The sequence below is a fragment of the Brachyistius frenatus genome, unplaced genomic scaffold, assembly GCF_029030835.1.
Source record: "Brachyistius frenatus isolate BFR_SWC_R1_liver_20210118 unplaced genomic scaffold, ASM2903083v1 Contig_13, whole genome shotgun sequence".
Taxonomy (NCBI): Eukaryota; Metazoa; Chordata; class Actinopteri; family Embiotocidae; genus Brachyistius; species Brachyistius frenatus.
In genome coordinates, this window is record NW_027210612.1 from 2987723 (window position 1) to 3002953 (window position 15231).

Consider the following 15231-nt stretch of genomic DNA (forward strand, 5'->3'; position numbering starts at 1 on the left):
TAATGTCTCTTATTTGCTCAGGCATCTGGAAACAGAGAGGCCTTGTGCCAAAAATGACTTTATCTAAAGTAACAAAAGAACAGTTATTGGTTAAAAAAAAAAAGTTTCACTAAAACAGTCTTTGCTTTGCTTGAACTAAAGTAATATTTTTATTGCGCTTGCCAGACACTGATTTACCCCGATTTTGTAGTTTTAATGTGACTTTATATCTTTGTTATTGTCCTCTAAAAGCAAAACCAAATGTGAAACGGCTTCTTTGTGCTGCAGGATAAAATCATGTAGCTCAGAAATTGCAGAATAATCATGAAAAGTTTTCTTCTTAACTGAAATCAAGGAAACACAGAAAGTTGATGAACAGACTGTAACCTGGCAAATGTTGGACAAGGTTTATCCAAACATGTGCTCATATCCATAACTGGCCATGGCTCAAGTCCTCCTGCTGGCCTCTCTGGAGAGCCAGGTGTCTGTTCCCATCTGTGTCAAACCTCAGCTTCTCCTCAGTGCTCTCTCTCTGCAGCTCATTTAACTAAATGAGGACATGCAGTCGGCCCCGCGCCTCCTAAAATGGTCTGAAGTATCATCACTCATGCACCTGCATTACGGCAAATGAAGCATGAGCACTCCAATTGAGCTGACAATGCTTTTAATGAATTAATTAAAATGCATTCATCTTGTTTTTCATTGTTTATTTCTAAATGACAAATTTCTGTCAGTGTAAAACAATTGCTGTATATTTTTATGCGGGGGAATAGAGCAACACTGACGGTTTACACTTAGGCAAATTATCTGTCCCTGCCTAAATTATGGCGGTCCTGAGAGCCCAGCGCACTGCAGCTTGAGAAAACATGTGCCAAAAGACAAATCACAAGCACATCAAGAAAACATCTTAACCAATTTGGCAGCAGAGGTGCAGCACTTACAGAAAACACCATCAAATTCAAATTTGCAATGATTTATAAATCGTGCATGTGGAGTGTAAAGACAAACAGGCAGAAGACTTAGATATTTTTTTTTACCAACGAACTTTTGTAACTTAACTAGTCACCATGGCAACAACAAGCATGTCCCAGCTATGTCCATCACTTTTCGTGCCGCCCTCGAAACATTTCCATCGTAGTCTCGCACCGCAGCTCAATTCTGTTTCAATTTTTTTCTGTGCTTTTATTTCTCCAAGCCACTATACTAAATAACATTTAGCCAAACCACACAACACTGTCTTTTAACTTTGCCTATTTGTAAGAAATAAATGTAAACACGCCCTTTGAGCAGCACACAGACGTGTACAGCAAATGTGAGCATTGAATGGTGAGTTTGCAGCTCTTTGACTGTGATGAGCGTCAAAGCACAGAGCAGGTTCATTGACACAAACTCGCTTCCTTTCAGTGTTTCAATACAGTCGCCGCTTTGGAACAGTAAGACGCTTTCACACAAACATGAATGGGACTTAACAGGGAGATATGATACTGTTGTCAAGTAAATAAACGCTGTTCTGTTAAACAGAGGCAGCTGCATCTCCCCGTCCCTATCCCTGTCTGCTGACGGATACGTATAACACATGGTGGTATGTTGGGTAAAAGAGCTGATGATTTGCTTTGTTACTGTCCTTGATATACTTACTGTGGGACTCACCCGTATGTATCCCACCCTGTCTCCCTCCCTCTGGTCGTGGGTCAAGTTCTGCATACATTCTCGACGAGGGTTTGGCTGGTACTTGTGTGCCAACTGCAGTCGGATGGTCCCAGGCGGAGATTCAGCTGTAACCAGTTACTGGATTGACAGAGTTAAATTAATACTCTGACCTCTCATGCACTCACACTCATTCTGACCATGCTGCTCTGGTGTTGTTTCCTTTGCAGAGAGTGTGGAAGCTCTGGGAAACGTAAATCAGGTAAGAAAGTCTTTTTACCTCAATAAGTACCTATGTGCTCCATCCTTTTGTGTTGTGTCTTTATTGTATTTACTGCTCACTTCATTTATATTTTGATTTTAAGGTCTGTTAATGTACAAGTTGTAATGATTTTGAATGGTTGTAAAACATTTGCACAAAACGGCTTGAATTTTAAAGGAGAAGTCCACCAATTTCACACATGAAAGCCTATTTACAAATCTTGAGGAGGATGTGAAAAGGATGTCGGCATTAGTTGGGACTGAAGACTAAAAGTTTGAAAAAAATTAATAAATACCTGAACGTACCAATCGGCGACCTACTGTGACATCACCCTTTGGTTTGTGAATGGCCATTCTTAATCCTCAAGTTCAGCCAAGTTTCAGCCATCGCCATCTTGCTATTTTAAAACCAGAAGTGACCATATTTGGATGAACTGTAGAAGAATGAGCGATGGGTCTGACTTGATCTGATTGGAAACCCGAAGATACTGCGCCCGTCGACTTATAGTGGAAACCTGACTGCACCACATGCCTGTCAATCAACAGACTTATCAATCCCCAAACCTGCTGCTTTTCGAGGCTTTATGTCTAATTAATGACAGGATTACTTTCAGATGGACCATTAGAAAACTAATAAGAGGGAGTGACTAAATGACACCATAATGTCACACCAAAAACAAGTTAATTGACTTTGTATTTAATGAGAGAAGTTGAATGGGAGTATATGGAGCCAGAACCTTTTTGGAGCCAAACCCTAGTGGCCCTTGATGGTACTGCAGTTTATGGCTCCTCCAATGGTTAGGTTGCATTGCAGGTAATTCAGGACCCAAGTTTTGATAAGGAAGAAGAATGTTTATAATCAAGCCACAATAATTAGATGATTAAGCAATTCATTTGCCAACAGAAAATTAATCAGCATCTATTTGATACATATTGATTAGTAGATTGTTATTTTTTTCAGCAAAAAATATTATATATTATAAATATTCTCTAGTTTTAGCTTCGGAAATGAGAAGTTGCTGCTTCTCATTGTCTCATATTTGGGTTTAAGACTGTTGCTTGGACAAAACAAGCAATTTCAAGACATCAGTTTATTTCTTTGACGGATTACACAAAAAAAAAAAAAATCAAGAAATTAATCTACCGATTAATCAATTGTTGTGATTGTTAGCTGCCGCCCTAGTTTGTAATAAAAAATATCTCTGACTATGCTGCACTGATTGTGATCTTTTTGTTTTAAACTGTAAATCAGGAGTCAGACTTTGTTATCAGACTGCAACATAGAATCAGTGCTGTACGTTTTTTTTAAGAGCACATGTTCTTCAAACACCCACCCTGCCCGAACACTTCTGTATTATCATGTAATGGTTAAGAAAACAGTGTAGGAGAGACCACCTGTTTGAATATGCTCTGCCACTGTTGGATGAATGTGTGTGTGTGTGTGTGTGTGTGTGTGTGTGTGTGTGTGTGTGTGTGTGTGTGTGTGTGTGTGTGTGTGTGTGTGTGTGTGTGTGTGTGTGTGTGTGTGTGCGTGCGTGTGCATGAAGACAGAAAGACTGACTCAGCTGAGCATGGGGATATGAGCGTAGGAGGCAGCAGGAAAAGTATGAGTGGGGTTTAGTGAACAGCTGTGCAGTTGTTGTGTATTTGTGCACACAGTCTCAGAATACCCACATGCATTACTAAATTACACGTTAGTCCTGCAATCAGATATAAAGTTGCTGTGGCCATCCTTCCTGCAGTCTGCCACAGTAATGTATGACATCGCCGGGCCATGGAAGTCTCAGTAAATGACCTGTAAGTTAATTTTCTGTGGGTGATCCACTCTGAGGAAAGGAGTTGCCACCAAACGAAATAAGACCCCAACCTAATTTCATTACGTGTTCCATGGTATTGAGGCTTTATGTAACAGGGAATTCCAGCTACATAGTGAAATGGAAAAATTGTCTTATTTCAGCTGTGTGTGTGTGTGTGTGTGTGTGTGTGTGTGTGTGTGTGTGTGTGTGTGTGTGTGTGTGTGTGTGTGTGTGTGTGTGTGTGTGTGTGTGTAGCCTACATCCAGTCTGTGCAAGATATTAGTTTGGCTTCCACTTACATTCGTATCGGCTGCCTGGAAAGTTCGTCATACTGTATAGTGCCGGTCGTTTGCACACACAGTTCTAGCCTTATTCTTACTTTAAATCCTTCAGTCGGATCAATGAAACTAATAATAACACACTTTACATGGTGCACATACTGTACAAGCTCTCAATACTTGATCTTGTAACCTTCACCATAGTCCCCATGCTGGGCATTAGTGGTTAAAGATTAATATTTGCCCTTAAAGCAGGACAGCAGATAAAGTGCAGTAAGTGTGTGGTGAATTTGTGCTGTAGCTGCAGCTTAAGGTTTCCATAATTACATGGTGCAGGTCTCCCATAAGAGTTTACTGAGCCCCTGCCCTCAACAGGAGAATGTAGCCCTTCACCACAAAACTGTAAGCGGTTAGAGGTTTGATGAGTAATTCCCGGTTTACCTGGCAAGCAGAAGAAATCCGAGCAACTTCTTAGGTGTACACAAACTCACAGATGATCGCTCTCTTTTGGTTTTGTTATCTTTGTCGAAATTACCATATTGTCATCATTTTGATGTTTGGTGATGTGTCTTTTTTTTTGTAGGCTGATTCGAAATGGTGAAGAATATTGAAAATTAGTGTATTGAAATGGAATTGGGTTAAACAAACTAGCGATTTCATCTATCATACGTTTTCAGTAAGATTCAAACGCATATCTTATTTATTGTTGTGAGTCTTATCAGGTCGAAGTCATGACTAACTGTACATCGTATCCAGGCTCCTATCGACACAGGGTTCAAAGAAGGACATGCTATCTCCTGTCTAGCATATAATAAAGTTGCCAGGATTTCCAGCTGATACTCTGCCCGTTGCTATAAATCACTGTCAGATGACTGCGATTGATGAAGAGACATGCTGTCAAAAGCAAACCCTAAAGGAAACAGGATCAACTGCTGCTTGTGATTCAAGATACTGAGGTTCAGGAGCTTTAGATCATCTTTCAAGCATAATGAATAATCTGCATTCAAAAAGAAAGTTAGATAAGCAGAGGACATTAGAAATTAAGTAGGAGAGAAAAAGAAATGGTGCGCTCGGGGGTGTAGTGCATGTGAAAAGCAGCTGGAGAGGAGAGGAGGTTTACGTGGCAAGTGGAAACCATGTCAGTGTTGCGCACAGGCCGAGGGAGTGTGTTTATGTGCGCAGACTTGCTGTCTTTATTTGAGATGCAGGTCTCTGAGGGCCTACAGGGTGTACATATCTGCATGAGGTTTGTGTCTCTGTGGGTTTTGTGCATGTCGGGCGGAAAAGAGTAATCTGTTAACAAGTCAAATGGTGGGTGGGTCAGGAGGTCCGTGTGTTTGTTTGTGTTTGCAGATGGGCGCGATTTTAAACTGGCATCGGAAATCATTTGGGCAAATGAGCTCTTCCTAATTGCTTTAACAACCGTGCGCTGTTTCAGCAGCTTCTTTCTCAATGAACAGCTATTGAATACTGGGCCTTTATACAGAGCCCCCCTTTCCAGACTCATGTACAATGATGTCTAATAGTACCTGAAAGATTCATATTGTGGGTTAAAACCAAAGTTTGAATCAAATGTTGCATATTTTAAAGTTATAAAAGTTGCTGTTCATTTCATGTATAGAGATGTTTTTTTTTCATTCCCAAGTTACTGCTGAACTCTGCCTCTGTCCAAGCTCCGCCCCATGCAGCACAGAGCAGATCTGATACAGGCTGCTCTGTTTCTGATAAGTGACCATTTGTCACAGTAGACTCCCACCCAGGAGGCAGAGCTCAAGCTTCTCGCCCCAAAGCACTGTTTTCAAGTCAGAAACTGCTCTGTATGAGAATGCCATTGCAAATTATTTATTGATTTGTGATTTAGTGTCAGGAAAGTTGGGGTATATGTCATGTTCCTTCCTTTTCTTTCACATGCTAGCTGTCAGTGGTAAGGGCATCAGCGTTTCTGCTGGAAAACCTAATGAAGTGGAGGATTGGTTTGAAGTCCCACTCATAAAATTAGTGGTCTGAATCTGATTCCCGTCTTTTAGGAAACCCCCTGTATCAGCAGCATCCAGTGCTATTGTATCTACTCAAGTTAAAGGTAGACACTGTGGAGTCTCTTACCTCTAGTAGAGCTATAGAGCAATGCTTTTATAAATGGGTCAGTTTTGTTGCTGTCATGTGTATCTACACAAAGATACAGGTTAAACTAATACTCAGTCCTGCAGTGGCTCCATGTATTTCACTAATGGACGGTTGATTATGTTTCAAGAAATGTAGCGATGCACCAACAAAGGCAGGAAAGAAGTTAGCTAGGAAGCAAAAGTGGTTATAAACAATTTGGATTTAACATTCTTCCAAACCTCTGCCTTGCAAATGTTTTTCTTTTGACGAATGAGGTACATTTTGGTAAGAAAAAGAAAATGTAAACAGAACTTTGATTGGCCCACAGTGGACTTAATGACCATGATATTTGAAAATCTATCGAATGCAAATTTAGTGTTACTTTTTTAATGGCATTTCCACTTTTGACTAGACCTCTAATATACTGAAATAACAAGCAGATGAAGTGACGATAATGAAGATACTCAGCAGTTTTTAACTGCAGTGTGAAGTGTGTTTGACTGCAAGATGATTCTGGGGATTGTTTCTCTCCTATTTATTTGTGGTCTGCCCCTTCTCCCTCGGGGCCACATACTGATTCAATGACATGAGTACATCTGTACTACATTGAACAGCAGTTCTGCGTCCCTTTCTAATCCAGCTGCACATCTGCTGTTGATGAGCCAAACAAAGGCATTGCACTTTGCCAAATTTTACTCCTCTCAACCCAGTTCTGTTCTCATAAAGTTACCCCAGGTTTCCCAAATGTGGCACTAAAACAGAAAGGCCAGGGCCAACTACGCTAGCAACCAAAAAGCCTGATCCTGACAAGTCGTGTACAAAGAAAATATCCTTGGTATAAATGGGCAGACTAGACTCTCTAGTTTCCTCCTCTCTGTGATGAATTATTGCAAAGTTCCCAACTGTCATCATCTTTGGATGGAGCTGACGACGGCTGAGTGGAGGTAGGGGTGGGGGCTGGATGGAGTTTGGACGTCTGGGAGTGCAAGGGTGGGAGCAGGAAGCACATGTATAAATCTGAGTGAGGAGAGATAAACACAGAGAGTGGTTAATGGCACGATCCGATGGAAGCCAAGAAGTAAATACTTTTCAAAGCCCATAAATGTTTTCGGTCTTCTTTGTTCATATACATTCAAAACCACACATGCAAGCTCACATGTACTTTATATATCATCAGAGGTGCCCCACAACCCAAACATATGAACTGGAGTACCATTTTATTAATACCACCAGTCAATAAAGTAAATCCAAATGTGTTTATTTAATATATGAAACTGGATCTTGCTTTCATACAATTGAATTGTCAGTGTTGAGGTTGGCGTGGCATTGCAATAATTCATGCAGCTATTATCTAGAGTGGCAGAAGCTGGACGATCCTTTCATTCTTTTAGCCATAGACAAACATTTAAATATGATGTTCAGCTGTTTTTAGCATCTCTACTTGCTTCTTAGCAGTTTGCATGCACATTGCAGCTGCCTCTGGAGATATAGCATACTGTAATTGTTTTTAACAAGATCAGAATTTATATCTGCTATAAACTTTTGACGTGGATCTTTAACACTTATTACACATCATGTGAAGTCACCTTTTTCACGGGGAGTAACTGATTGAAGTGCTGAAACTTTACGGAAGTGCTACATTTAGTTGAAACTGTGATTTGTCCACAGTTTTTTTTTTTATGTAGCTCATTTATAACCAGCTCTCTTTGCATGTAGTTAATTTGAAATTAGACCTATCTGTTTCAAGTCTGTTTCAGCTCATTTTTCTCACACATGTTCTCCTTGTTCAGGCTCTGTCTTCCTGCTGTTGCAAAACATTTCATTTCCTGAACGAGGCTGAAATATTAGCTTTTGTTTTTCAGGCCTGTTGACTTTGCTGACAAAGTCTTTACTCACTCACCTCGGGACTCACATTTACTGTTCTTTCACCGCAGTAGTTAATTGTGTGTTTTGTATAGCTACATTTACATCATTTGACACAGATTTTAGTTTTACGAGATCATGATCTGCTGAGTCTTAAACCCATCACTCTTGAAATTGTGTTGTTGACAAGTGTGTGTTTTCCTTTTTCCTTTTCCTTTTCTGTAAAACATTGTCCCAAGTTTCAAGATATTTGGGTTCCCAAGTGGTCCTTTTTTCATTTCAAGGCCAAATTCAGCATTAAGTCGGTAAAACTGCAGGACAAATCCACAGGGCTGCTGTTTGTTGTGGGGAAATTACTGGTCATGAAAAAGTAAAGAGTCATTCATTTAAAATTCACTTTATAACGGCACTGCATACTAATAAATCTGAAAACCTATACAGACCGAGACCATAGGTGAACTGGGAACTTTATTCCAATTATATCTTTCACACAGGTTACATTTACCATCTCTGCATCTAAGAGTTGCCTTTTCATATATCACAAAAGTAGAGAATTGACATAATAGTCACATACTTTTAATAAATGTAACACAGTTAAATATACTTTTTTTCAGAAATAAAAATCTTGCAACAGTAACATAAACAATGATTATGTCACATTATGTCCTTGTTGAGGGTTAAGTGATCTGCAAGTTAAAACAAACCACCCAACCACACGTTTCTGTATTATGGTGTCAAAAGAAATATCATTGTTTGCTGTAAATATTGTAATTGCTGTCATATTATAAACTGAAAAACTAAAAGGAAATATTTAAATGATGTTCTTTCCATTGTTTCTGCACCGAACTTTGTGATTAGACTAAATATGTTGCATAAACATCTATTTCCAGACACTGTTTGGACTTGCTTAGTTTCTTTTTGTGTCTTATTTTGCTGGTAATATTTGCTATGAGAATCAAAGGCTCACAAATTTAACCTAACCCAACAGTAAACTGAAGACTGTTAGTAAAAGCAGCATTTGGACTAGTGTGACCATAAGAAGAGGTTGTGGTTGATAGATATTTACTTGTTATTCAAACACACCATAAAAGTACATGTCCGCTGCAGCAGTAGTAAACAGATATTATCTGAAGTGTGCAGACAGTAGCTCCTTCTGTTTGCAGCTTTGAACTCAGTGGTCAGCAGAAGCTCTTGTTAATGTGTGAACTCAACGTCAGCTGGTTTGTGTCTGGATTCCAGCTGCCACTTGTTAGATCTGCTTTAGTTCGTTCAGCTATGCTTGTTTTAAGGATTTTTCATGATTAAGCCCTCAGCCGGGCTCAGTTAATGTTGCTTTACTCTTGTGGAGGGAAAAAAAAATGCAGTGGATGTCGCTATACGTTCTTGAAAGGCCGTCACAAATCAAAACATCTGTTTCTGTCTAAAGAGGGCATTCCTGTCGTTGGTTTGTAAACCAAAATCTGGCGAAGTGATGGATATTGACCCAGGTAGGTAAGCGGGAACAAACCAAGTGACAAACTAAGTCACAGCTGGAGTTTATATGGTTAACTCTGTGAAGTAGGGAAAGGAAGATTTCAATTGGCTGTGCTGCACGCTGTAGTCAGAGCTCTAGTGTTTCATGGAGACAGAGGGCCATCCCTCTGAGCACAGCTCCAGCCCCTTCATCTGGTTCTATTTAAGGCCCCTAGTGCTGACTCTTATGATTGGCGTACACAACCCCCTACTCTTCCACCAGCTCCAGCCCCAACTGAGGAGAAGGAGGCTTTTTAGCAGATGCTTTATTTTCCAAGGGAAACCATTTCTTTCTCTCACTCTACTGTCCTGTCCTCAGCTGGCTTTAGCTCACTTTTCTGTCACTTCTACATCTCCTAATGCTTTCTCATTGCTGCTCCTCTTTAAACTCTGTTAATGTGTCTACCTGCATTGACTGACCTGGACTCAGCTGTGTTGGACAATAAGGATGAAGTCTCTTCAGTAAAACAGAATGGATTTTCTGCATTTGACTGCTTAAACCTTCAATTTTCGGAAGGAGGTTCTTTTCCTTTACGTGCATCATCTCCATTGCCCTTGATGTTGGGCTGGAGGGGGATGCAGCTCTATGGCTAGACTCTGGGGAAGATGCACTGAACCCTGTGAATATTGTGATTGGCTGAGCTCTACAGACAAAGTGGCCTATGGCACAGCGGGTGCCCAACAGTCGTTCTCGTGGACCTATGGCTGGCAGCTGGCTGACAGCATGTTTTTTTCCATCAACTCCAGGTCTGGATGCTTCGGACCCCATGCTCCTGGAACAGTATGTGGTGGTGGCCAACTACGAGAAACAAGAGCCCGCAGAAATCCGTCTCCAAGCAGGCGAAGTGGTCGACATCATTGAAAAGAGTGAGAGTGGTGAGTAATCAAAACAAATGCACAACAAAGACACGATGACCAGGAAATGGCAGCATGCACGTTATGTCTATAGTTGCTCAAACATTCTGCCCTTTTCCCTAACTCAACCCATGCACCTCCTTTGTCCAAACTTTGCTAGCTGTTAGTCAGCCCCATCTGGAGGCTCGCTTTGGCCTGCAGTCAGCCCTGTTTTTTCCCACTGTTGGTTTAGGCTGGGGGCCAGAATGTTGCCTCCAGCAAGAGGAATGTCTTCCAGACTCGCATTAATTATTCCACCTCACTTTAATGGAAAGCCAGCAAGACATGCCGGATTTACAAATGCCAGCTGCACAGAGTCCTTAGTCAGCTGTTTAACCTCTGGAAAGAGCTAGCAGACAGGGCCAACATCATGTTTTAGTGTATGTGTGATTCACTTTGACAATATTGAATGTTTAATGAGGCAGTAGCATGCTGATATAATTCACAACTTTGTGTTATTCAAGAAATGTGTTGCAACACTTCCAGGAACTCCTATCTACTGTAAGTTAAAGACTATATCTTTAGAAAAAATATGTTTTGACTAAGATACAACAATGGTTACATTTTAAATGCTGTAAACTGATAACTTAGTGACATCTGTTTTTGCAATTAATATTATTTTTTTTAGAAAATCATGTGTCTTGGTGAATTACACCAAGATCTGAGCACCTGCCTTAATCCCTTTATTATATGAAGCACCAGAGTGACTGGAGAAGTACAGGCTCAGTAACAAGGTCTGACATTGAGCTTTAATGGTGTGCTGAGACAGTAAAACAGTAATGGGACTCATATGTTCTTCAGAGGAAGGACGGGGAAAGAGAGATGGAGGAGGAAACAGGGACCAGGAAGGCAATTGGACTTGGGTTTCACGATGGGTGTGAGTGCTACACTGGCCTTAAGCAAAGAGGTCCATCTAGTTGGATTACTTTGAAGTGTCACGTGTCCTGCCTTCGGGTTCGCGTATTTGTTTTCACTCCCTGCTCCAGTAGGATTTCAGCCCAATGGGGAGCCACAGTGAGGCGGATATTCCAACACCTTGAACTCCTTTTATCAGGGGCCTTATATGAGTGCTTTCCTCCATGAATTTGAACTGCATGGTCCTGTGCTTTTAAATAGGGGCCCCTTCACTTGTGTGCTTCAGCTGACCACTGTGCAAAGTCATGGCGCTTGATCTGTGTGAAACTCAGCACATCTCAATGCAGATTTATGATTTCCAGGTTTCTGTGTTATTACTGTAACCTAGTTTCGTGTTATTATTGCAATGTTTCGTCCTCTTCTCTGATGCTGGCTATATTTTCTTGCCACTTTCACTTCAGCTCATTCATCCGTCTCTGGTTTGGTTGGATTTCTCATGAGAAAGCAAAACAGTAGACTGCAGGCTTTTTAAAACACATCCTAAGGCTATTTGACAGTTTTATTACAAACTGACACTTTCGCAGAAATCTGAAGTAAATACAACCCCCTCCCTTAAGTTAATGCTGTGGAGACTGTTTCCAGAGGCACAGCTAGCATTTAGCTGAAATCTCAACACCTCCTATAATGGAAGTCTGCTAAAGCTGCTCCATTTGGCTGCGTGACATCACTCCGTACCCCTTTGCCAATACTAACAAGACCAGGTGTGTGCTAAGAAGATTTCAGAGCTCATTTGATTTACCATCCATTCCCTTGCAGGATAAGTACAAACCCTTTAATGGTTAGTGACAGATTGATCTGTGTATTACAGAGCGACGTAGTGAATGTGCTGAGTTAGAGGTACTAAAAGTGTCTACTGTGTTTGTTATGATAAAAGGCCAGTATGGATTTTCAAGCCTTGCAGATTCAAACCAGCATATGTACCCCGACAGAGTCTTTGGTGCACTGACTGGAAAATATCTATTCAGTCATAATGCCATCTAATTTTGATCAGCATTGTGTGTCAGATTGGCTTTGTGTGAGATTTTTTTGCATAGAGGTGTAAGATTAAGAGAGTATAATGGTGACAGACCCAGAAATGGAAAACTCCAGCTCCATTCACCCAAGACCTTCAACAGAAGTCCTGCTGTTAAAGCTACTGTACCATAGACATTGGCTGTGACTGCTGCCCAGTGCAGTTATCGACTTTTCCTTACCTTGGATTAGATAATATATGCCTTTGACGGGGCAGTGAATCTAGGTCAGACCTATAAGAGAGCTCAGCTTTCTCCACTTTTCCAGCCGGCTGTCCCTAGCCAAGCAAGTATTTTCCGTTGCACTGGCTTGACGATACAGTTTGTGTTTTAGTCTTTGTTTCAGTGGGTACAGTAGTTAACACTCACTGCTGGTTTGTTGGGTTTGATGTTGGTGCAGTGTTAATAAACAGACCAAAAAGAGCTTGATGTTCTGTTGTCATGCGGTTTCTCTGGGATTGTACTCTTAAAAGACAGGAGTTGTTCAGATCCATAGAAATAAAGACCTAACCTATGCGAAATTGTTATAAGTAACAGTTTAATATTATCAAAAACGGTTACAATTTGTTTTCAAATTATAAATTTTGTCCTCACTCCTTCTACAGCTATTTTATGTGTCTGTTTTATGAGAGTTTGCCAGGGGGAGATGCTGGCTCAGGAGGAGAGAGTAGTGCAGGGAGAAACTGGGAAAATGGAAAAAGCAATTTCCTGCCAAAGTTAGTGGTTCAGAGAGGTTGGTTCATTATAATGGCTTAATGGATCCTCCAGGATGCCTCCTCAGTTTACACTATATTGGAGAGATGTTAACCAAAGCTAAGCTAGCAGCCTAGGTCAGTTCAATTGCTCTGTATTGGTGTGGTTTAAACTTTGCCCCTTTAATGGAGTATGTAGGAAAGGAAAAAGTTATTTGCAGACACTTCTGGAAATTTGTTCTTATTGCAGCTGACTGGCCTCCACCTCAAGTGTGGTGTTAGGCATTTTGTCCTGCCGTGTTATGAAAGTTTCTGCATGGAATCAGTCAGGGTTTGATGTATACGAGTTCCAGTTTGTCAAATAAACTCGAGGAATGCTTGTCTGTTTTGGAGGCGCCAGCTTACACCATCAGTCCCTCCATCTCCCCCAAGACCCCTGGCACCACGTGGTATGTTTGTATCTCTACTGCTCCGCCCAGTTTACATAAGTAGTGTGGAATAAGTGGAATTTTAGTTCTTGTTTAATTCTTGTCCTCACTAGCAATAATGATTTACAGTTTGACCGAGCTCCACAGAGAAGCTGGAAGGTATCAGGGGTTTCCCTGCAGGTGATGTTCGCCTGGCTGGCTGAAAGCCCACGGATACTGCTGGCAGATTAAACAGGTCTGGCCCCAAGCATGGCATGATTGATGTGCAGTATGTCTGCTTTACCTTCACATGGAAAAAATGTACCAACACAACAATATCTCCACTGTCCGTGCTCAAGCTGGAAGCAAGATGATTTCAGGGCCGAGCTCAGCAGGAGCTCAATGTTCAGAGAAGCTGGTTCATCTTCGTCTGGAGTTCACGCCAATAACTCTTTAAAGGATTACCCCTGTAAAATGTAAGGCTATCTATAGAATTATATAGAGCAATATTTGGGTCGTGGCAAGATACAGATAAATACTGGAGTTTAGTCGATTTGTTTGCAAGCGGCTGTGAGGATCTCCATATTAGTCTGTCGGTAAGTCCACAAGTCTAGGCTGTAATATCTCAACACCTGTTAGATGGACAGCCATCAAATTTGGGGCAGATATTCTTCCTGCCCAAAGTACAATTCTTTGACCTCTATTGCCACCAGGAGGTTGACATTCTTGAATTTTAGTGAGATTCAAATAGATTTCCCTAACACGGGCACAAACCTACATGTTCCCCTCAAGATCAATACTATTGATGCTTCTTTAACTGATTATTCAGTAGCTCATCACTTTTATTTGTCCAGCACTTTGCTTAATGACCAAGGAGCTGCAAAACAAATGACATTCTTATGAACCTCAGCTTTAGTACTTTGTTGTAATTCTGAATTGGCAAATATCAGCAGGCTAACAAGCTAAGCTATGATGGTGAAAGCTTTACTTGCTGTCTTGGTGTCACTGTTAGCATTCTTGCATTAGCATTTAAGCACCACTGTGCTATATACAGCCTCAAAGAGCTGCTAGCATGGATGTAGACTCTTAAGCTTTCATGCACAGACAAAAGCAAACAGCGAGAACATGACCTTGGTAAAAGTAATAAACTACATATCTCCTGGAAGCCAGGAAATCTGCAGTATATATTGTTTCCCCTCGGACGAGCTCATACTCTCGGCTATACATCTTGGACAGATTATAGTTTATTAGGGCCAGAGCACCGAATGGTGTGAAAGCCCTATTGTTATTATTAGCTTATACTTTCGCAGCACCTAAAGGTGTGTCGTTGTAATACTCAATTAGTTAATGAGAGAACTGCTATTACTTTGCAGCTTTTACCACGACAGCTTCATGTTTACTCCAAAGCTTCTGTCTCTGCGGAGAATTAAAGGCAAAGTCAGTGTTGAGCTTATTGTGCTGCTTGTGCTCAAACCCTCCGTTTCCCAATTTGGTATGTGCAGTTTCAGCAAGACCGTGTTTCCTTTTATAATAGAGGAAAAACCCTATAAGTCTTGTCAATGAACCACCAAAGACATGATACAGAAAACTTGCCAAGTGTTAAATGTCTTTTTTAAGCAGAAGTTGAAGCAGCAGATGGAAGACGCATTATCCACTCGGCGTAATCCCCATCCCTCACATTCTTTCAGCCTAACATAGGAAGGACTAATGACCATCTAAAGTAATTAACCTTGTCCTGTAATTTTAGATATGGAAACTCAAATGGGAGGTTTGTAACAGGCATCGCGGAACAGGCTTCTGTGGCTGTATGTTTTTTGCACCTTGTCACAGAGTTAGAGGTAATAATGGTGTGCAGAAATCAATCTGTGGAGCCA

The 15231-nt window shown here is 41.0% G+C and overlaps 1 protein-coding gene across 2 annotated transcripts in view; it reads left to right on the forward strand.

Moving 5' to 3' along the window:
• The window catches only part of LOC138617642 (SH3 and PX domain-containing protein 2A-like), a 50829-nt gene that overhangs the window by 19740 nt on the left and 15858 nt on the right, over positions 1-15231 (forward strand). For both annotated transcript variants that reach the window (XM_069692798.1, XM_069692799.1), the window contains exons 6-7: positions 1857-1888; positions 10187-10315. In XM_069692798.1, the coding sequence (XP_069548899.1) occupies positions 1857-1888; positions 10187-10315 (161 nt within the window). The remainder of the gene's footprint in view (positions 1-1856; positions 1889-10186; positions 10316-15231) is intronic.